Below are 23,617 nucleotides of genomic sequence, written 5' to 3'. Positions count from 1 at the left end.
TTATAATTGATGTTCATATATGATTGGAACGAGGTTAGATATTGTTCACAAAGAGATAAATCAAAATTATTATCAGTAATCATAGATTTCACTTGTTGAATGATGCTTCTACCAGGTGGGTCGTTGGTCGCCATGTAGCAGTAGTTCGGTTCAACATCATCATAATCTTCCTCTGATCTAGATGACGAGTAGCCTTCATCACATTTAATTGGTTGTCTTGCCACAAGACATATGTTTCTACCAGTACTCACATCATTTTCATCTCCAGATGACCAATATCCTTCAACATCTCCCGACACAGTGATAACATATGCTTTCCCACTAGTAGCCATTTCTTGGACTCGATGAGCATAATATGCAGAGTCCTTGTTCTTGTGTTTTTGTGGTGCTTCATCCAAGCAGTCTTTGGCATAGTGATTTGCATGAATACACTTGTGACAAATGATCTTTGGTTTTTCTGACTTTAGAGTCTCATGGGATTCCGAGGTATGATTTGGTGTAGAGATGTGTGTTTATAAGCAGGTGGATTTTCCGAAGGTTTGGAAAATCATTAGGGATTACTTTGATGAGGATATTGGAAACAATTGTGATATAGTTTGTAAGTGGGTTGAAGGGACGCTTATATTTCATGGAAAGTAAAGAAAATTCTTGTTGAAAGCGTAGTTCGGAGTCCATTGCTTCAGGGTCGAGGTCTCCATCAAACTGATAGTTGGAACTAGCAGAAGCAGGTAAAGTTGGTGGAGAGGGTTGGATAGGTGGAATGGTTGGGATAACAGATTTGAACGGGTCCGAAGCAGAGGGGTTCGATACATGAGGATCGAAAGAACTAACAAGAGCAATAGGACCTCCTGAGAATTCTCTTAAAGTTTGTGCAACATTTGATTCATGACCTTGAAGCTCATCAAACAGCTGGTAAAGCTTTAACTTCTTCAAAGATCCATTACTCTGAAGACACGATTTCACGTTTCCCCATCCTTTACTAAGACTATTGATGAACTTGAGATTGTATTAGTGGAGTTCGGACAATCCCATGAGTTGTCATGTTGTTGACGACAATTCGGTATATGTTAGAGGCTGAGGCAACTGATTCACCGAGAGTTATGTTATGGTTGAAGTAATAAACTCGTTGACAACTGTGACAACCCGAAATATCCATTCTGAACAAACCATATCAAGCCAATAGAAGTAGAACAGTTACAGTGAAAACTCAGATTTCGAGTATAAGTTTGGCAGTTTTCAGGATCTTACACTTAAGGAGATATTAGGAGAGTGGATGCACTAGGGTTTTGTGCAACACTGTTATTCCAATACTCTAGGACATTAGAATTCGTTTCAGGAATAAAAATATTTTCTGCCAAAATATCTCAGGACTATAAATAGAATTCTGAACCAAATTGGTTCATTAGTTGAATTCCAATTAGAGAAAAGCCAAAATTCTCTCTCACGGATCTTCGGATTTTTATCCCAAATTATGAGTAACTCTTTCTAGTAGTGTTAGAAAGCTTTAAATGTGTTCATAACATAGATTACATAGCTAAATCATTCGATTTAGGAGTTTACTCCCCAAGGTGTTCTTGGGCGGTAAACTCCCGAAACCAAGCGTAGATTGTCCCCCGTGATTTGTAACTGCCTTGGACTTGTATAAGAGTGTATTAGAGACATGAAATCAAACAAGAATCACCCAAGTTTGGGAGTTCACGGCCCAAGAGTATCTTAGGCCGTAAACTCCAAATAACATGCTCAAATGGTGCTTTTAAGGCACCTAAGGCTTAGACTTGAATTTAGACATGTACCCTAAAGTGTTTAAAGCCTAGAAAACATAAGGAATCACAATTTTTAAGGATTTTACGGCCAAGACAAGTTCTTGGGCCGTAAACCCCTATAAAGGGGTCAAATGACACCCTAACTCCTTCCTTATGCCTAGAACCCAACATAGATCATAACCTTGAAATGTTAGAGACTTGAAAACACCATAAACACCCTCCCAAGGGAGTTTACGGCCGTAAAATCCAAGGGAATATGGTCCCAGGGCCGTAAACTCCTTAAAAGAGTTAATAGGAAGCCCAAACACTTGATTTAGCCTTGAAACAATTCACCACTAGAGTTGTAGTAATTCTAAGCTTCATTTAGTGACCCTAAGGAGAGTTTACGGCCAGGAGTTTACTCCCCTGGGCCGTAAACTCCAAAACATATGGTCATTAGACCTTAAACTCCCATTAGGGGCATTGCACTCCTTTGTTGCAACCCATTAGCCTCCTAGCACTTGACCAAAAGTGTTTTCCTCGCGTTAAAATGTTTATACTTGTATAATTAGTGTTTTAATCACTAATTATTTATATACATATGTCTTCATATGTAATTAGGATCATTGTTTGTGTCTAAAGTCTTCACTTGACACCAAGCACTTGCCCAATCCTTCCTTACGATAACAGTCCGTTCAAATCCAGTCACTTAATACAGGTGAGTTCATACCCCTTAATCAATGATTTAAACTGTTTTTAAATGTTTTATGGGGGGGGATACAAGTAGAATTATGCTAATTATTATATCAATCACATGTGATTAATAAGCAGCATTCAAATGATTGGCTACTCATTAGTCGTTTTACCAAACAGTTTCCTTCAAATGTTTTTCATAAACACTTTATGTGTTTAAAAACTCCTTATTACACTGTACATTTTACTCTGTATATTACATTTCAAACTTATTTACAATTGTGTTTTAAACAAATGTTTCTTTATACTAAACTGTTTTATCAAACCCATGCCTTTGAAACCATTTTATAGATCGACATCAAGTCGATCTTTTCTTAGAAAATATTTATGTTCAAAGGTTTTACAAATCTTATTTTATGCTTTTATATTATAAATTGCATGCCTCTATATGTATAGTTATATAAGAAATGTTTAAAAGACTTAAGAAGGCTATCCACCCTATTTTTTCGCGCTTGAGATGTGGTCTGGTGGGATATCGGGTACTCGTCCGAAGGTCGTTTAAATATTAGTTATATATCATGTGTACATATATAGTCATAAAAGGTCCTTCCAGTTCATCCCATACCCTTGGGTAGCAAGGGTATACATCCATGTCCATACGTACCAGTTAGATTACTAGTAAACTACCATTTGGGTAGTTTAGGAAGATACTAGAACTATTACTAGAACGCGATATCATACAATGAGCCAGTTCATTCATGAGTCTATACTTGCTAGATAGAGAGCACATACATTACAGCTAGAACATTTCATTACTATGAGTACATATACAAGTATACTAGAGAAGAACATACACAACTATACTAGAAAGAGAACATATACAACGATACTAGAACGATTTCATTACTATACTTGCTATGTAGAGAGCACGTACATTACAGCTAGAACAGTTCATTACATTATATATATATATATATATATGAATACGTTAATTATTGTGATGTGTATCGGAGCATGCCTTAAATGTCATGGCCCGAGTTGTAGCCAGAGTCTCTTGAAGGGAGAGCGTGAGTTTGCGTATAGATCTATACTGGATTGACTATCCTACACCTTGCTGCTAGCTACAGCGGGACCTGCAGGCCTGCGGGTGCCAAACGTCATTCCGTTATTACGACCATTCTTATGTCGTTGTTACCAGTCAATAGTATGGTACAATTAATCACATGATGCCTTAATATAAATCCGATTTAAGGTAAGTAGTACAGCAGTAGTTCTTATAGCGCTACGTTTTAGTATTACATTAATTTTCCCTGTACACATATTTAGTGATCTTTTCACTTAAACTATAAATGTAAAAACTATATTTTGTTAATAATAGTTACACTTGGGAAAATTACACACTTTTACATGACACGAACATTTAGAAGAGTTAAGTCTTGGTAGAAGACTACATTGAGAACAGTTAGGTCTTGGTAGAAGACACCCTTATATAATAGTAGGAATCATAGGGATTTCTAGAGTTTTTCAAACGTTTACAGTTGTTTTACAAACATTTTTATACTTACAGTTCATTTACATTTTCCATACTTACAGTTCATAAACTTACAAGTTCTTACATACAAATTAAGCCACTAAAATACTTATGATCTCACCAGCTTTAAAGCTGATACTCGCTTTCAAAATTACTTGTATCCTCAGGTCATTATAGACAGGTACCGATGCAAGGAGAAAGGAAGATGGAGCTTGTTCAAGACTCATCTTTCATTTTAATTTATGCTTTAGTGTTTATCAAAATTTGACAGAACACACTTGTATAATAATTCTATTATTAATGAAATGGATGATGTTGTTGCTTGTTTACTACTTTACATTGTTGTGATACTGTACATGACGTCCTCCGCCCCAGAACGTTTCCGCCGTTCTTGGTTTTGGGGTGTGACAACAACAGAAGTCAAGCACTTGTCCTTCATATTTTTTGATCCCTCGAACAGGTCTTGGAGTATGTCCTAAATTTCTTTAGCATATTTGCACAACTTAATGTTCCCAAAGAGAGAAGGAGGAACACCAAACACCATTTCGGAAAAAGCAATTTGATATGCATGCAGTTTCTCGATGTCATCAGCAATGAGAGGTGTTTAACGTTGTTCTTCCTGTCCCATGAGAGTTGTAGCAGCATCGCTCACACTTTGTCTAACTAGAACATGTGGACCTTCTTTTTACAGATCTTCAGATAGCTTCACCTTTTTCTTTACCAGGTAAAAACCTTTCCATTCCGACTTTCCACTGATCATACTCTTCAACAACTAGCAATGGCGCATGAGAAGGGCAACCCGCGCTATTTTCTATTTGCATTTGAATACATTTGTTGAGAATTAGGAGCAGCCATTGAAGTTAAGATATTAGATCAGAAGCGGTATATAGAAAACTTTTATCCTGAACACAGAAATGATCGAAATACCAAGGTAATTTTGAATCAACTACAATTTGTTCTTATGGATTCAAAAGACAACCACTAAAGCTCTAATACCAATTGTGAGTACTAGAATCAATACACAAGGGCAAGGTTTGAAAACTCAAACCTTGAGTTAATCTTTAAGATCAATGTATACTCTTAATTAAAAGTTTCACTCAAGTTTGGTAATACCAGTCAAGACATGAATGAAATATTTAACAAAGTACTCAATATTAAATGATGTAAACTAGGAGTATAATCAATGTAAAGACATTTAATGAACAAGAAGAATGTTATGAAAGATCTTGACTTGAGAGAAAAGTAAAAGAGAATTAAAGAGAATTTTTGCTATCTTTGGAGTAAAAATTCATATATTTCTTGTCATTCAAAACACTCCTTAAATAGACTAATGGGGTACATCTTACATACTAAGTAACATTCCTAGTACTGGTTAATAATCAACTACTGGAAACTGATCATCTAAGAGATATAAAAAGATATGTCCTATGAAACATTACATCACGAATAAGACAAGAAACATTAAATGTTCAAACTGGCAGCTAATCTCGAATCTTCACTGCGTCTCAGAATGATCACTATCCCGTACTCCATCTCTATTTAGGATTTAACCAATCTCGGAAACTGCTGACTTCGGATCTTTATTCTTGTGATTGCTAGAGGTTCACTTTTCATGTTTCAACAATATCAAAACCAAGTATCAACTACAAATATACCAAGATAATTGTATCATAAAATCTTCTAGAAACATGTTATCGAAGGATGTGTACGATCACGCATTTGCTTTCCCCTAATCATCTAAAGTACCTGAAGCCATAACAATCAAACTATAAGCACGGAGCTTAATCATTTCCCCCAAAATACCACCACACAAACATATGTCATATATAATCATGCATGTTGGGTCCTATCAGTTATCGAACTGAAATACCCTCGGGTCCACAGCCATCGGAGAAAATATTTGCACCCGGCGCTTGGCATGGATAAACGGCTAGTATGTATGTGTGTGTGTGTATATATATATATATATATATATATATATATATATATATATATATATATATATATATATAAGTAGGTTCATGCGAAAATATAAATATCTTGCGAAAACGTGAAAACAGATTTTATCTTATGAAAATCAAACACATGTACTATAAAAAAATATTAGAAATAAATTAAAGATAGTAAGTTTACATTGGATGGTGTTATGGTAATATAGATTTAAAGACGATTTTAATAATTTTTTTTCACGTTCTTAATCATTTTTAAATTCATGTTTTCATAATAAAAATGTTAAAAATCATACTTTGCTAATATTAAACAATTTCTCATCTATCATCGATTATCATCATGTATTTCAATATTTGGATAAATTATTTTCCAAAATATAATGTTGAGGTGACACAATATCATAGGTTTTTCTTGTTTTCGCGTTTTCGCAAATTATTCGCGTTTTCGCAAATATATATATATATATATATATATATATATATATATATATATATATATATATATATATATATATATATATATATATATATATATATATTCTTTTACAAATTTATTATGTTCCAAAGGTAGTACAAATAAATACACGTTTATAAATCTGTATTAAATAAGATTTCTATTAAATGTTCAAAAGGTAATTATTTTATGATAGGACTTCCATAAGTGTATTATTGATTTTTCAAATCATGACGTTTAACTTCTCATTGTAGAAAAAAGACACTAACTTTACAAGAACAATTTTGGGCATAAAATTAATTATCACATGAAATATTTTTTCCAAAATCACTCATTCTTACTATTTCTTTCTACATTATTCCTTAAAAGACAGAAAATTTACCACAATGACATCCATTATCCATAATTACTTTAGCATTCATGATTGTAGACTTGACAACAACGGATGCAACCAATACATTATCAAAGAAAAGAGCATAATGATATAGACTTGGATTTTTAAGATTCTGAATTCTTGGAAAATTTCTTTTTTCTGGTGAAAGAAGATAATACTCAATTTTTAAACGCATTGATAAGCAATGAATTCCATTTGGAATTGTTTTAGCTGCTAATTGGCTTAAAAAAGTGCTTTGCTTTTTCAAGCTACGAACTTGTTCATCTGCAGATTGAAGCATAGCTCTTAACTTCCCTATAAGTAATTTGCAATAATAAAGTTGATCTCTAGCTTTTGACAACAATTGTCCCATATCTTTTATTTTCTCTGGGGCACTAAATTGAATATCAAGAAAAAGATGTTATGAGTTGAATAGAAAAGATATTGATATATAAATTAAATACATGTATTAATAATTTGATATGATACCTTTGATTAAGATCAATATCAGTTGTTGCACCTCCTAAAGCACGTTGACTTTCTTTAAGTCGGATTTGTAGCTCATGAGCCATGTTTGTCTTGTTTTTCATAGTTGCAATGCTTAGATAAACCCTAGCCATGATGATTTGATCTCTAATCAAACAAACAGGTGTATCTATGTTCTTATTATCAACCTCTTTCCTCCATATACTATACTTCCCCAAAACAGTAGAATCAACCGATTTGGATTTTTCAATGGCTGCATTTTCAAGCTTTATACTTACATCTTCATCTTCTTTCATTAAACCAGTTGCTCGTGTTTCACGTCTTTTGTCTCTCGGTTTCTAAAATATTACAAGTGTAAGTTTTTAATCATTTAGAATAAATGAATGATTGTTGACTTGAAAGTAGAAATTTACCCTTCTAGCTAGCTTTGTGGGTGTCTCCACGTATTGAGAATGATCATCTGCATTTGGGAATATAAACATGAATGTAGTTTTTATTCTTATAGTCTTATGGAAACATTAGTCTAAAGAACATCATTACCATCTAAAGAACTATCTTGTTTGCCTTTTGGGGTTTTCTTGGTTATTAGTTGCCACATTATGCTATATGGGAATATGTTAGATCATATAAGAGAACAAGAAACAAATGGAGAATGAGTTATACAAAACTCAGAAGAACTTAAACTAATATCAATCACATTTTCTTGTCCTGAAAACTTCCAAGAAGCTGAAAAGTTTTGTTTACGAAAAGAATCAAGACTCAAGGGTCCCAAGTCATCTCTGTTGGCCTTGATGAAATCAATAACCCAACACATACAATTATCAACATATTGAAATTAACCTTAGAGTAGTGAAAGAACGGTTAAAGTGTGGATCTTTGATCTTTCAATATGCAATGCATTATTAAGATAAAAGTTGAAAGTACTTTGATTTAATAGAAAGAAATGAAAATATGATGCTATTATAAACAAATAAACGAAAACATGTTGCTACTTTTTGTATTATCCATTAAGAGAATAATTGTTTAAGGAAATGACAAGTTGACATAAACGAAATGTTAAGTAACTTGCCTCAGTTGAGAGAAGAGATTTGATGTGTTGCAAAGCAAGTTTGGTTCTCCAATCTACATCATGCATTTCTCAATGAAGGTGAGCATCATAACATTTGAGATATGGATGATATAAACATAAAGAAGCTTACTTGTTTATTATTACTAATCGAGGAATCATTTTGATCTGCACAAAAAAATAGACACATGGCCTGTTATAATTAAAGGACATAAATCAAAGAGTAATCATAGTGGTAAACCTTCGGTTTGCATCCAAAATACTAATAAAGCGCTTGAACTTTTCAAAGATCCACTAAGCAATTAGCATGTTTCACAACAAAAAGATTTGTCTTTACATAGAAATATTCAGTAAAGAAGAATGATTAGTCTGATTACTAACCAATTGAATCAGCCGAATAAATCTCACGTCCAACGAAGAACACCATGGGAGCAAGAACTAAAATTAACAAAAGGGTGAACACTGGAAAACGAGATCCACCACCACCTCTGTTTCTATGGACGCCAAAACTTGATACCCCCTCTTGATCGCCATCTTCAATAAGAAAAAAAGAAAAGGAAAAAAAAACATAATCAGGAATATTCAAGAGCAACCCTCCTCCTCCCCCCTCCCCCCCCCCCCCCCCCCCCCCAAAAAAAAAAAAAGTTACACTATTTTTCTTGTGTCTACGCATAATCAAACACAAAGATAAAAACTATCGTATTGGAGTCCGAGAATAAACAATTTCGGACACCGTAACCACCAGTTTCTCATTTCGACTTAAGGTAGAAGCGGGATGGTAGAGGAGCACCAACAGAGGTAATGACGGCATCAAGAGGGTGGAGGTAGCGACGACATCAGGAAACTGGTGTTTACTGTGCCGGAGATTAAAGAGAGTAAGGAGGGAGAAGGAAGACATTTGGGAGAAACGGCAGACGAAGATGTAAGAACGATTTTAGGGTTTTCCACCGAGACCGTAAGTTACAAATAAGATCCGTGTGTATAAATTTGTATTACAACTTTAATAAGATTGTACATGATGTTATAATAATTATACCTCTTAATTGTCAAGAAACATCTAAATATATATATATATATATATATATATATATATATATATATATATATATATATATATATATATATATATATATATATCAATATTTTTTTCTCTGTTGTTTTTATTTTTTTTTATTTTGTGTTTGTATGATAGTAGATGAGTGTAGTAGATCAACCTATATTACGTTATAGAAGAGAATATTAAGGAACATTTATCTAACTTAAAACAACAAACGTTAAAGCAATTGAAAACTTTTATGAGTCGAGTAACTTTAAACAACAAAAATTTAAACAAGATAAATTTTTAATAAACGAACAAATTATAGGAACTATTCATGTAACTTATGGTAACACTTCTAAAATCAACCTAACTCTTGGTATAGGCCGAAAAAAGTAAGCCAAATAAAATGTTATGGCCAAATATGAGGTACAAAGATAAGATACTATTCATAAGTAACGCATGTATTATATATTATATTTATATAATATATAATTCTAACTTTTTAAAAGCTTATTTGACTAAACAAAGAACCCTTGAAAAAGCTATTATCAACTTGTTGATGCTCTTCCAAAAACATATGTGAAGTGACATCACAAATGTTCGAGAAGTGATACATAAGATCCACATTGGGAAATGGAAATAGTAATATAATATCACAAATAGTCATAAAAGTTTATAGTAAAAAGGATTTGTGATACAAGTTCCAAGCCAAGGAAAAAATTACTAGTTAAGGTCGATCACATTTTTCTCCTTACATTCTTCCCCACTTAATAATACCTACAATTGATGTATACTACTCCACTACATGAAAAAACCTAAATCACACCATTCAATATATATACATCTATGTAGGTTGTTGGGTACCTTATAAAATTGGACATTTGGAATCCAACTCATATATATATTTTTTTGGTAAAGGTTTGAAAATGTCAAGTTGATAGAAAATGGATGTTTAGGAATATTGTCACCGTCTTTGATGGCTTCATTCTTTAAAGCAAACCCATGTTTGCCTTTCACTCGGAGCAACCACCCTTTTACCAACTCTTATTTTGACTTTATTAAGATTAATAATATATCTAAATAAACAATAATTTGAATCAATCATATCACATCATTACAATTAGAATCAAAGATGTAAAAATTGTTTTTTAGTTACAAAAATGATATAGCTCCCAATTTAATATGTAATTTAACATAACTATTTGATTTAAAAAAATATATCAATATGGAATTATGATGTGAACAAAAGTCACCACCAATAATTATATACATTTGATAACGAAGTAACATGTAAAAAATCTTATTAAACAATAAATAATTGCTACATTATAATTTGAACTAATAGTTTTAATAGACACAAAAAGAAAATAACGACTTTTTGAACATTTGGGGATTTTTTTAACAATGAAAATAATACCTTGATTTTTTTTAGCATTTCATTAACCTTTTCTTTAGAAAACAGTATGATAGATGAGTTACCATACTACCAAGTTATACGTTCTCGTACATACATAAATTAATAAAAAAAAATAGCAAACCTTTAAAGGTTGAATTTGTTAGTATTATGCCATCTTAAAAAAAGATATAACTTCCGTAACATGATATTATGGGTTGTAGATAACGTTACACAATGTGGAAAACGTACTTTATTATTCATCCTAAAAGTACAAAGGTGTTGGGGTCTTTTTCGATCATTAATTGTTGCAAATTGCAATGCTTATAAATTAAAATGTAAAAAAGGATGATGCAAAAAGACGTGCATGTCATTTATGAAGTACCATAACCAACGTTCTACACTCTTTTGTATCACATTTATGTATTTGTTAGATATTGGCGACTCGTCTAACAAAAGTCAAATATGTATGTTTATTTTGAATTGACCAACATTCATGTTTAATTTCCCTATTTTGTCAATACAAAATGTCCTACACTCGTTTTTCGTCTCTCATTATTTCGAATTTTTATAATGCATGATTAGCTTGGTTTGATGTTTTTTTTATAGATAATTAATTGACATTATTTTTTCTTTTAAATCGAATATCCTATTTTTCTAATTTTGTTCAATATTACATTTTTATATTTTCATTAAATGGCACCAAAAAACACAACATTTTACTTTTTTTTTCCTACTTGCATTTTCCATTTTTAGGTTATAAAGACATTATGTTTAATTTTTTTAATATATTTTTGACGATTTTGATTTTACATTCTCCAACTCGAACATGACAAACCGAGTGACCCATGAAAGTGAATGGCCTTGAAAAATTACGATGTTCGATTTAAAATAAAAAAATAATTCAATGTCGAAATAAAATAAAAATATAATATATGTTATGTCATTTGCCCTTAATTAATATATTAAATATATATTTATAACTAGAAAACAAATATAATCACATTCATACAAGTTTTTTTTAACAAAATAGATCATTATTTTTTATTCTTCCAAAAATAATCATTACTATATGATTCCAAATTAGTTCTCCATATACTTTCTAGACTTTTTTTTATACCTTTTTTGTTGGAAAAATATATCTCATGACACTTTATTTTCACATTATAAAAATCTTTCTTTGCCATGAAAATGGTGTTTAAAAATCTAATAAGAAAAAAACTTAAAAAATCGAAAAAAAACATGTACCTCAAAATAATATGAATAATTCCACAGCATATAAATCACAATTCCAAAGTATGAAAATAAAAATTCTCTACGTATATAATTTCTTTTTTGACAGGGACTATACAAGAAATAAATACCATATGAAATAATGAGTTAGAGTAACATATTTCGAAATTTGTTATTATTTGTAGATTAAATCAACAAATCAGCTGTGGCCTTTTTTTGTTTATATCTCTTTACGATTATAGTTTCATAACTTCATTTAACTATTTTCTATTTAATTTATTATTTTATTAAAAAATCAATAATAATCAGCAATTTTTTAGGAAAAAAATATTTAAGATTTATCACAATTTATTTTAATTTTGCCAAAAAAGAGTATTTTGAGATGAAGTGGCCGAGTAAGACAAATGAACATCCGTGGCCCCTCCGCGTTGGACCCACCACCGTATTTTGCTACACCCTGTTCTCCAATCGCACATGTATAATCATCATCATCATCACTTGAATTCTTCAAAACCCTCAAATTTAATCCATTTATTCTCCCAATCAAAGGAGAAATTCTCGCCGGAAAAACAAATCCACGCCGTCTTTTTCTACAATTTTTTCAACATTTGTTTCCGCAAGCACCGCCTCACGTCTGTAAGCAATCTTGATTATGTCTTCTCCACCGCCGGTAGCTTCTCCGGCACCCACCACCCCATCTACACCACCATCCACTAACACCACTTCACCACCACCCGCTGCAACTACACCACCACCCGCTGCAGCTACACCACCACCCACTCCTTCTGCCCCGCCTCCATCCACCCCTGCTTCTCCTCCACCTCCATCCACACCTCTTTCTCCGCCGCCGTCTCCAACCCCACCAACCCCCGTCACCCCTGTTCCTTCTCCCCCGACTCCTGTTACTCCACCTCCAACCACTTCCCCCGCACCACCCACAACAACCTCCCCGCCCCCTTCCTCAGCTACTCCTACGCTACCATCACCATCGCCTCCGACTCCGTCACCTCCCGGCTCTACGCCATCTAACCCGCCACCATCCGTTCCAAGAAATAGCCCACCGTCTACTCCGGGACAAACTACATCCTCTCCACCGCCTCCCAGGAGTGTGTCTTCTAGTCCTCCCGCGGCTCCGTCGTCTGACGGCTCTTCCGGAATTTCAACCGGGGCCGTCGTTGGAATCGCCATCGGCGGAGTTCTGATACTCGCGATATTTAGTATTCTATTTATTTGTTGTAAAAAGAAGAAAAGAAGAACCAACGACCCTGCCGGTTACTATGTTCCTCCACCTCCACCACCTAAAGGTCAGATTCCGTTCACCAAAATTTCATTAGGGATCTTAATTTCTTGTCATTTGTGATGTTGATTGTTTGTGTGGTGGTGCAGCTGATCCTTACCATCCTCAACAATGGCAGCACAACGCGCCACCTCCTGGCGATCACGTCGTAATGATGCCACCACTGAAACCCCCGCCAATGGGAACACGGCCACCACAATCACCAGCTAGATCACCTTCGCCACAACCTCCACCGCGTCCGCCGTTTCTGAGTAGCAGCGGTGGTTCAGGATCAAATTACTCCGGCGGTTCGAACCCACTTCCACCTCCTACTCCCGGTATGTCACTAGGTTTCTCGAAAAGCACATTCACATACGAAGAATTAGCCATGGCTACCGAAGGTTTCTCCGAAGCCAACCTCCTCGGACAAGGTGGGTTCGGATACGTCCATAAAGGAGTGCTTCCGAACGGAAAAGAGGTCGCCGTTAAATCATTGAAAGCCGGAAGTGGACAGGGAGAAAGGGAGTTTCAAGCGGAGGTGGAGATCATTAGTCGAGTTCATCACAAACATCTTGTTTCTTTAGTCGGATATTGCATCAGTGGAGATCAAAGAATGCTTGTTTATGAATTTGTTCCAAACAACACTATGGAGTATCATTTACATGGTATGTTCTTCGTTTCTTCATCCCAATCCATCAAATTATATCAAGAATCGAGCTTTATTACTTAAAGATTCGATCTTTGAGAAACCCTTTTCAAAAAAATTGCTAATTTAGTATAAAGATTGTGAATTTATAATCCTGAATAATTTTTCAGGCAAGAATCGCCCCGTGATGGATTTCTCAACAAGATTGAGGATTGCTCTAGGAGCTGCAAAAGGACTAGCTTATCTCCATGAGGACTGTAAGTTTTATTTTATTTTTTAAACATTTATTGTGATATATTTTACAAAAAAAAAAATCCCAACGTTTTGTTTTCTTTATTTCCAGGTCATCCCAAGATTATTCATCGTGATATCAAGGCTGCTAACATTCTTCTTGAATTCAATTTTGAAGCAAAGGTAAGATCTTTTGATCTGGATGCGATAAAAAATTGCATTTTTTTTGTTGGGTTAAACGCAAGAAATACAAAAAAATTGAAAGTACATTGTTGTAATTGAAAGAAATGGAATTAGTATGCTATAATAAACAACAAAACATAGTACAGCCTGTCATGTCAGACTGTCGACTTTATGATGTCTATGAGTTTTGTATTTATTGGTGCCGCGTAATTTCTCAGGTTGCTGATTTTGGGCTTGCCAAGATTACTTCTGATGTAGCCACTCACGTCTCAACCCGAGTGATGGGAACTTTCGGGTATGATTTTCTTAATTTGGAATTCCGTTTTTTTAATCGAATTATTTTTCATTTTTTTTTTCGTTTTAAATTTTATATAGTTATCTAGCACCAGAGTATGCAGCTTCAGGAAAACTCACGGAGAAATCCGATGTTTTCTCATACGGGGTCATGCTCTTGGAGTTGATAACCGGACGAAGACCTGTTGATACCGCTCAAACTTTCATGGACGATAGTTTAGTCGATTGGGTGAGTAAAAAATAGCAACTTACTTTCATTTATTAGTGTAACCTTGAGTCGGCCCACGACATCATGTGACATGTAAATCAGATACTCAGTGGTCCCACTAGGTATCTGTCAATCCACATTGGAATTAAAACTCTCACACTACTGTTAAAACTTGAACCCTTGACCTTTTTTTACAATTATTATACTTTTGGTTATCAAAAGTTTCGTTCGACTCATTATACTTTGAAAAATCTACCCAATTACAGGCAAGGCCATTGCTAACCCGAGCTTTAGAAGACGGAAATTTTGACTCCATAGTTGACCAACGTTTACCAAAAGACTACAACCATAGCGAGATGGCCCGCATGGTGTCATGTGCCGCCGTGTGTGTCCGCCACTCGGCCCGCCGGCGACCCAAGATGAGCCAGGTGGTCCGCGCCCTAGAAGGCGATGTGTCCCTGTCTGATCTCGACGAGGGGATCAGACCAGGACACAGTTCAGTCTACAATGGGAGCTCAGACTACGATACGGCTCAGTATAATGAAGATATGGTTAAATTCAGAAAAATGGCTCTCGGGACACAAGAATATGCGAGTAGTGAGTATAGTCGACCCACGAGTGAATACGGGTTGAATCCGTCCGGGTCAAGTAGTGAAGGGCAAAATACACGAGAAATGGAGATGGGGAAGTTGAGGAAAGATACTCGGGGTTATAGCGATGGGTTTTGATTAATTATAATTGTATAAAAATTTGATGCTAATTTTTTTTTTTTGGATATGTATTTAAAGTTGTTTTGGTCTTTTTTGAAACGATATAATGGTATACAATTCTTTAATTTGAAAGAATAAAATGGATGCTAATTTGAAAGATTCAAAGGTTTTTTGTTGAGACTTTTGTGGTGTGTTTGTTTTTGACAGTTGGATTGAAGGTTATTTTAATGGAGGATTTTTAAAAGGGTTTGACAAAATAATCGTAGCTGTCATTTGTCATTTTGGACGTCGTCGTTTATGGATAATGGCTAGCACGTTATGTGGGATTTTGGGCGACTAACGGGATATTCATGTAGTTGTTAAAAAACAATTGAAAGGATAATGTTACACAAATAAATATGAATTTAAACATGATATGTTTTAATCCGTTTCTTTTTCCGAGAAGTTATATAAAAATGGATGTTTCAAGCAACAAGTTTTGATAGTTGGGTTTTGGACTCACTTGCTTAATTAGTATTGGTCTACTGGTAGGTTGGCCTAACATTATAAAGTTTATGTAAGCGAAATATATTTTAAAATAAGTAAATTTAGAAACTAAATAAATTTATAATCGATTAAATTAGAGCTATGACAAACCGACAACAAGTTGATAGTGTCACCTATTGTTAGTTCTTTATAGATTGTAAAACTACTACGATTATAAATTTTAGGTTCATACTACTATTACTGTATATGATCTACGATATGTTTTATTGTTGTATTATGAGTTCCACATCCTCTAAAGTAGACTAACACGAATGATAAAAAAAATTATATTTGATTATGCTATGTTTTCTTGTATTTTGTTACTTTGTATGACAAAATAATTAAAAGGAATGGTTATATTTGTCAAAAAAATTCTCCAAATAATTTGATTTCGGTTAACTAGTTTGTTTTTATAAGTGTGAACTAAAATCAAACCCAAAAAAAATGAATTATCAAGCTTGATTAACCAAATTAATAATCAATACAATATTGAAAATGTTATGTTATAACATTGCATTTTAAAAAATATATTCAAAAGCAGTAATATCATTTACAACATAGTTTTCATACTAGATGGTAGATGTTCAAAGTATAATATCTAATACAGTAAGATTTTTTTAAAATATGATGTCATTATTAAAGTCAAATTTTTGTAATAAAGATATTATAAATACGGCACAAAAAAATAACCAATATTTGATGTGATAATTTATCATATTTTGTCTAGTTTAAAAAGAACAACAAAATTTCCAACGGGTCAAACTACGAATTACAAAATTATTTTCTGTTTAAATTAAAAATAAAATAAAAATGTATTTACAATTTTTAATTTATAAGAATATTTACATTCATGAAATAGATTTCTATACTTTTTTAAAGTTTTTTTATTTTAAGGAGCAATTTTGATTTTCTTTTTTAGTAACTTTTAATTTAGACCATCTACTATACTCTCCACAACAATAGTTATGGAGAGCTTAACCCTTTGAGCAACCACAAACCATCAGAATACTTTCCACCGAAAATGAAGAGAGAGAAAGAAGAGAGAGACAGGATAAGCCTCAGAGAGAAAAAGAATACGTTTGGACGTTGCCTTTCGTCCTCACCACCACAAACCACCAGGAAAACGGGTGACCACGAACAGTCAGGTTGGTGTACACGACCGTTTTCCGCGGCCATGTAGACCATGACCGGGTTCTTCGATGGTATACCGGCAGTGACGGACGCAGAACATTTTCGTAGAGGTGACATTAAAAAAAATTTCCACATAAATCTATATTAGTAGTGTCACTCATGTTTTAAGCCGGTGCAACCAATACAAAAAACATTAAAAAACATAAATTTTTTTTTATACTACGTGCCGGCATCGGAGCAGTGGCCCGGGACCCCTGGGGCACCACTAAGGTCCGCCACTGTATACCAATTGGCCTTATGTGATTGATGAAAAAGATGATGAATTTTATTAGAAAAAATAAAATAAAATATATAATACATTAATAAAAAATAAAAAAAAATACATTTTAATATAAAAAAAGAAATGAAAATTATATTTTAATATACAAATTAATAAATAATAATTGCCGCGTGAAGGCCGATGTGAATTGGTCAAATAAAAATTCTAGAAGGCCTTATTGACAACCTGGTTGCTTTTTCCTGTTAAATGTTTCTATTTGTCAAAAAGAGGCAGTTCCCGTACACTCGATATATCTAGAGGGGTGTCAATTGAAAATATAACGAAGACGAAAATTAAACGTGCGGTTTGATTATCTTTTGATTTTGAATTCGTGATATGATTCAAGCCCTAGATTTCTTTTCAGCTTAGAAAGTGAATCAGAGATTTTGAAGCTCGGAATCCATGGCGTCTCGTCGTCGAATGCTGCTCAAGGTCATAATCCTCGGCGATAGCGGGTCTCTATATCTCCTTTAATTCTTAAATTTACGTTTTTGTGATTGATAATTGTTTGGATTAACTGATTTAGAGTCTATTAAACTGTTTTTGACGTTTATTGGCGAATTTCAGCGTTGGGAAGACATCTCTTATGAATCAGTATCCTTCAGTTCTAGATGTTTTTCTAAACAATTATGCATTTAATACTATTTAGTATGAATTGGTAGACATTAAATCCAATTCGTGATGTCGATCGTAATTTTACTCCCTCTGTTCATAGAAAGCTACACTACTTTGGATGTCAATCCATTTAGTCTAACTTCAAATTTCGGTTATATGGAATTATGGATCTAAAGCTTTAGGAGTAAAAGATTGCGATTAGATCAGATCATAAAATGCTAATGATTTTATAATTTCAAAGATGCTCATACCAATTCTGCACTTACTAGAACTAGGTCTGCTGTCAAAAATCAAAATGCAGCTGTGCTATTGATGTTGCCCTTAAATGGTTCTAACTTAGATATGTGAATCGAAAGTTCAGTAATCAGTATAAAGCCACCATTGGAGCTGATTTCTTAACCAAAGAAGTCCAATTCGAGGACAGGCTTTTCACATTGCAGGTCTACATCATACCATCTCTTCCTCTTCCTCTTTCCATATTCATCTCATATCTTTCTTATGCAACATGTTCATTATGTTTGATAATCACATTTAGTTCTATCTCATTAGAACATTGCATGTGTAGATATATTCTCCATTTCGTATATCATAGTCTCTCTTTCTTTCCCTCACATCATCTTTTATAATGGTAGACATGCTTCCAAAATGATCCATAAAAGACATAATTGTTTCAGAAACCCTAAATGGCATGATATTTTGGTGTACTTTCAGATTTGGGATACAGCAGGACAAGAAAGGTTTCAAAGCCTTGGTGTGGCATTTTACAGAGGTGCAGATTGTTGTGTCCTTGTGTATGATGTTAATGTCAAGAAGTCATTTGATAACCTAAATAATTGGAGGGAAGAGTTTTTGATTCAGGTAACAGGTGTCACTCAGTGATTCATTACAATTTACAACACACAAACACAATCTAACACCATGTTGTACATGTTATTAACTACTGAAGATTTTGTCATGATATTTCAGGCTAGCCCTTCTGACCCAGAAAACTTCCCATTTGTTGTATTGGGGAACAAAGTTGATGTTGATGGAGGCAATAGTCGAGTGGTAAGATGATTCTTTGTTCTTGACTTCCATCTTCTTAATTGAAAAATTGGTCAATATTGATCTCTCATTTAATACCCAAAATTCTAATTTGTGATATTACAATTCTTTTGACTGATTTCATTCCTTCCAAAAACATTCTATAAACCAAATTGAAATATTGAATCATGAAAAATGTGTATCTTTTAATTCGTGTGGTTTTTAAAGTATGCATCAAGATTTTATAATCTCTTTCTCCTAATTTCCAGGTGTCTGAGAAGAAAGCAAGAGCATGGTGTGCTTCAAAAGGAAACATTCCATACTTTGAAACTTCTGCAAAGGAGGGGTTTAATGTTGATGCTGCTTTCGAGTGCATTGCCAAAAACGCCCTCAAAAACGAACCCGAGGAAGAAATGTAAGTTTATATTCATTTCCCTCATTTAATATCATTAAATTCACTTATTTTGTCATGAAAAAATGAAGATATAATCGTGGGTCTCATACTCTCATTACAAAAATAATGTAAAAAAAATGGTATAATAAGATAAAACATGACTAGACTTGACAAGCTTTCTAGAGCTATTTTTTATGATGAAGATGAGAAGGGCGTTTTCGTCTTTTGCACAAGCAAAAGATTAGGTCTAATCTCTGTCCCACCTTGTTCCACTTTCTCGGTGGGAAAAAAGATGCAAGTTTTTCCCATTGACATCTGTCACTAACACTGTCAATTGTCACTGTCACTGTCACCCTGTCAGGCTGAGTGTTTTTTTTTTTTTTCATGTTTTGTTGTGGATGAAGCTACCTTCCGGACACGATTGATGTGGGAAGTGGGCAACAACAAAGATCATCTTCAGGGTGTGAATGTTAAGTGGAAAGTTTGGTTTGCTCGACACTTGTGTGTACAATTTCAAGGTGTTGAATTCAGTTGCAACAAGTTCTTTTTTTCTTCATAAGTTACTTAAGTGGTTATCATGTTCATTTCTTGATTTGTTTTCTGAATGTAGGAACATATATATGCATATTATTCGTACATTATAACTATTTTTAACTGATCGTTTGTTTTTTGGAAGACTGTAGATGTTAAAACATTTGTGCATCCTTTTTTTCTTAGAAGATTTGGAAAATCACTTCTAAGGCGTGCAAAGGTTAAAAAAACATGTTATTATACATTTCTTAAAATCTATTTATAGTTATAATAAAAACAAAAACTTGATAACTACTTGGAAAATGAGTATTACAATTATTGAGTTATATATTATAGCTTCTTCCTTTTTGTCCTAAGCTTTATTTGTATTCATATTACTTGTTCTTGTTTTAAGGCCATTCGAAGTGCTGTGTGAAGGTGCCAAAATGGGTGGCCACCTATATATATATATATATATATATATATATATATATATATATATATATATATATATATATATATATATATATATATATATATATATATATATATCTATCTTAGGCTCGTGCTAAGCACGACCCATGAATGATATTTTTGGTATTCTAGAAAAATTAAGATAACATATGGATCGATGTTTTGTTAATCATCCTTGATTAAATTGTGGATACTTATCGGAATCTGATGACGATATTAACTTTTCTACATTACGGTCATAATAATTATATGTTATATGCTCATTATTTCCCCGGTTGTTGCTTACTTTGACAATTTTTTTCCTCTCCAAGTACTATCTTATTGTCAAGTGTCACCCCTCTTGGGAATATGAATTATAAAGAAAACCATTTGAAATTGTAGCAAAATTCATAGAATTGATATTCCTTGAAATTATAGCAAAACTCATAAAAAAGATATTTCCAGTAGCAAATCATTTGAGGTTAAATCAAAACTCAGTAATAATTTTATTTTTAAAATTTTTTATTATTATTATATTATTTATTTTTTTATAATAGTGTGGTGTGAATTATGTAAGTATATTATAGATGTAGAATTTCTTTCTACTCATCGGTGAAAAAAACGATATTTATAAAATGTACTTTCTGCCTTTTTGGCTTCAACATCAACACCATGGACGCAAACCTCGTTGACATAGGCCGCAATACTAAACTTCTGCCGTCTATTTGTCACAATCACTTTATAAGTATACTTTGAAAATCAAAAACCAAAAACTTAGAAAATTTAGCATTGTACTTTAGGTTCTAAACCATGTAATAATCTCTAAAAAATTATATAGAAATTTTACATTGTTGATATTTTTAGAAACTTCAAAGTCTAATGTTTTAACATGTAAAAATGAAAGTAGATTACTATTAGAAACACATCAAGAAAATACACCGCAGTTTCTACGAGTTTCACCCTATAATATGAAATGTATAAATACTATCTTAGAATTCTAATCATAATTACAACATACATATGTAACATTGAATGTATTGCACACTGGTTGCCTTGGTTCCCACTACACCATCTTTGCACCTCAACATCAAGCCGTTTAGCCAATCTTTAAAAAATCAAACACATGTAAAAATATAATGAAAAAAACTACAAGAAATTAAAAAAAATAAGTATAAAGATATTTAAGTTTCTTTCTGCTTGTTCTTTCCAGGCAAAAAAATCCCCCGTATTCTCAGCCAGAGCTTTTGCCTATGAAATACTTCAGAATTATAATGGAAATTTGAAAAAGAGAACGAGATAAAATGGGTCAACATACTATTATGTCTGTTCTTCTTTAATGCTTATATAAGTGTGCTTTACACCGTTGTGGTGATTCAAAGATAACTTATTAGGGTAAAAAAAGAACTACTTTATGGTTTAATGAACTCTTATAAGCCAATCCCGGTATTTGTTGGTCTTGTTACAGTTGTGTAGTTGTGTATAAAGCTGCAACAAGATCACATAATAAAAATAAAAATCTTTTAGAGCAACCTTCAAGATTATTTAAAAAAAAAAACACAAAACAAAACAGGACCACACATTATTTTGAGTAAGTAGAAAAAGGTACCTAATCCCTTTCTTTCGACACTTTCAAATCATTTTTTCTCACTTACATACTAATGTGTGTGTTTCCGGGGTGTACTTTTTTTAAAAAAAAAATTAGCAAAGGTCCAAAAGAACAAAAAAAATTAAAGCCTTACGCAATGGGCTTTCATCACCAAGGATCTTATTGTAACAATGAAGCACAATTGATTCCTCTAGCTCCCTAAAACATGCAGCTTTTGGATCTTCATACTCTTATAGATATTAAACACTTCCCTCATGCAATTGTGATAACATTTCCCTCTAATTTTGATTGTCAAACACTAAAAGTTTCATGATAAAACCCTACAACTGAGATGTGGTTTCAGAGCAAGAGAAAGTGGAGCTACTAAAAAAACGAATTTGGATAACTAAAATTAAGGCAACTTACAAGATTAATAAGTTAGGGCACGAATGAAAAGAGCGTTTTGCTTTCTTCTTGTTGCATTATTGGGAAGGGTGTGTTGATTATCATGTCTTAGCACTCGGTTGTGGAAATAAATCGGTGGTAGAATGGGTAAGAGAAGAAAATAGAAAACAATGAAAGCAAATAGGGATAAAAAATCAAATCATCCATAAAGCTGTAGAGAAAGTGTGCTTCTATGGAAAGAAAATAACGATGATTTACTAAAATAAAGGTGGCACATTGTCCAATTAAATGGGATTGAGATTATGTGTAATCTTTAGCACAAGCCCTAGAAAAAGAACTTGAATCCTAAACCTACAGCCAAAGCATTAAAAAAATGTTAGTAACCCAAAACCTATATATCCCTATAACTCTCATTATTGTTTATTATTTGTAACGCTCTAAAAATTCCAACAAATTTAAATTTTTCAAAAACCACCCAATTTTCTTAAGTTATTACAAAAAGGTTTTCAATACATTTATTATCAGAGTATTCCCATAACCATATCATAAAACATAAACATGAGAAGCAGTACGATCACGCCTTTGCCTTGCCACGGTCTCCTGAAGTACCTGAAACGTTAAACCACAACTGTAAGCCCAAAAGCTTAGTGAGATACCCCCAAAATACCAACCACATATACCATACACATAACATGTCATATCATAATAGAACAGAACAGCCATGCACTTCGGGTCTACTGTGTGACTGGTCCGCCGCATCGGGCCTACAGTCCACTTGGTCCACCCTCCGAGTCTAGTCATATACATCGAGTCTACAACGTGATTGGTCCGTCCGCACCGGGCCTTCAATCCACCCGGTCCACTCTCTGAGTCTACAGTATGACTGGTCCGCCCACACCGGGCCTTCAGTCGGCCCGGTCCACTCTCCGAGCCTCGGCACGTCTGGTCCGCCCTCTTGGGGCCTACAGTCTATTCGGATCGCTCGTTGGGCCTTCGGGATAACCGGTCCGCCCTGGGTATGTTGGCCTACAGCACCAAACCCCATTCCAACAACCATATGCACATAAACATATAATCATATATCAATTCACAACTAATCACACCAATCTTAGCAGATCACATACATAGCACATCCCTACCAGGATTCCGA

The 23,617-nt window shown here is 33.6% G+C and overlaps 3 protein-coding genes and 1 long non-coding RNA gene across 5 annotated transcripts; 2 read left to right on the top strand and 2 right to left on the bottom strand.

Moving 5' to 3' along the window:
- Positions 1-471: 471 nt before the first annotated feature.
- Positions 472-9,192, bottom strand: LOC111918525 (polygalacturonate 4-alpha-galacturonosyltransferase-like). Its single transcript, XM_052766567.1, has 10 exons — positions 9,016-9,192; positions 8,676-8,901; positions 8,442-8,462; positions 8,299-8,365; positions 7,897-8,034; positions 7,781-7,830; positions 7,642-7,688; positions 7,232-7,566; positions 6,780-7,137; positions 472-945 (listed from the first exon to the last, which is right to left on the bottom strand). Exons 1-10 carry the CDS (start codon positions 9,190-9,192, stop codon positions 472-474), a joined length of 1,893 nt encoding a protein of 630 aa, XP_052622527.1.
- Positions 9,193-12,447: 3,255 nt separating this feature from the next.
- LOC111918544 (proline-rich receptor-like protein kinase PERK1) lies at positions 12,448-15,672 on the top strand. The gene is made up of 7 exons (XM_023914196.3): positions 12,448-13,263; positions 13,346-13,900; positions 14,052-14,138; positions 14,225-14,295; positions 14,514-14,590; positions 14,671-14,818; positions 15,064-15,672. The coding sequence occupies exons 1-7, from the start codon at positions 12,612-12,614 to the stop codon at positions 15,523-15,525; spliced, it is 2,052 nt and encodes a 683-aa protein (XP_023769964.1). The 5' UTR covers positions 12,448-12,611; the 3' UTR covers positions 15,526-15,672.
- Positions 15,673-17,785: 2,113 nt separating this feature from the next.
- On the top strand, positions 17,786-20,189 carry LOC111918545 (ras-related protein Rab7). Its single transcript, XM_023914197.3, has 7 exons — positions 17,786-17,937; positions 18,050-18,076; positions 18,438-18,537; positions 18,809-18,955; positions 19,064-19,144; positions 19,390-19,535; positions 19,919-20,189. The coding sequence occupies exons 1-7, from the start codon at positions 17,885-17,887 to the stop codon at positions 19,986-19,988; spliced, it is 624 nt and encodes a 207-aa protein (XP_023769965.1). The 5' UTR covers positions 17,786-17,884; the 3' UTR covers positions 19,989-20,189.
- A 1,180-nt stretch (positions 20,190-21,369) lies between these two features.
- Positions 21,370-22,776, bottom strand: LOC122195567 (uncharacterized). Of its 2 annotated transcripts, none has more exons than XR_006185930.2 (2): positions 22,489-22,776; positions 21,370-21,962 (listed from the first exon to the last, which is right to left on the bottom strand). It is a non-coding gene; the product is annotated as an uncharacterized LOC122195567 (long non-coding RNA). The 2 variants fall into 2 exon arrangements; XR_006185929.2 differs by having other exon boundaries at positions 21,370-21,582.
- Between the last annotated feature and the right edge of the window lie 841 nt (positions 22,777-23,617).

Source organism: Lactuca sativa, chromosome 8, assembly GCF_002870075.4.
Source record: "Lactuca sativa cultivar Salinas chromosome 8, Lsat_Salinas_v11, whole genome shotgun sequence".
NCBI lineage: Eukaryota > Viridiplantae > Streptophyta > Magnoliopsida > Asterales > Asteraceae > Lactuca > Lactuca sativa.
The sequence above is the reverse complement of the archived record's forward strand: the minus strand, read 5'-3'. Positions and strand labels throughout refer to the sequence as shown.

Coding starts and splice junctions, on each gene's coding strand:
- LOC111918525 (XM_052766567.1), bottom strand. CDS start 9,192: ATGTCTTCCTTCTCCCTCCTTACTCTCTTTAATCTCCGGCACAGTAAA. Junction 7,138..7,231: donor GATATTGATCTTAATCAAAG/GTATCATATCAA, acceptor TATTCAATTTAG/TGCCCCAGAGAAAATAAAAG. Junction 946..6,779: donor CTACAATCATGAATGCTAAA/GTAATTATGGAT, acceptor TCGTGTCTTCAG/AGTAATGGATCTTTGAAGAA.
- LOC111918544 (XM_023914196.3), top strand. CDS start 12,612: ATGTCTTCTCCACCGCCGGTAGCTTCTCCGGCACCCACCACCCCATCT. Junction 13,901..14,051: donor TATGGAGTATCATTTACATG/GTATGTTCTTCG, acceptor ATAATTTTTCAG/GCAAGAATCGCCCCGTGATG. Junction 14,296..14,513: donor AATTCAATTTTGAAGCAAAG/GTAAGATCTTTT, acceptor GTAATTTCTCAG/GTTGCTGATTTTGGGCTTGC.
- LOC111918545 (XM_023914197.3), top strand. CDS start 17,885: ATGGCGTCTCGTCGTCGAATGCTGCTCAAGGTCATAATCCTCGGCGAT. Junction 18,077..18,437: donor AAGACATCTCTTATGAATCA/GTATCCTTCAGT, acceptor GTTCTAACTTAG/ATATGTGAATCGAAAGTTCA. Junction 18,956..19,063: donor GGGAAGAGTTTTTGATTCAG/GTAACAGGTGTC, acceptor ATGATATTTCAG/GCTAGCCCTTCTGACCCAGA.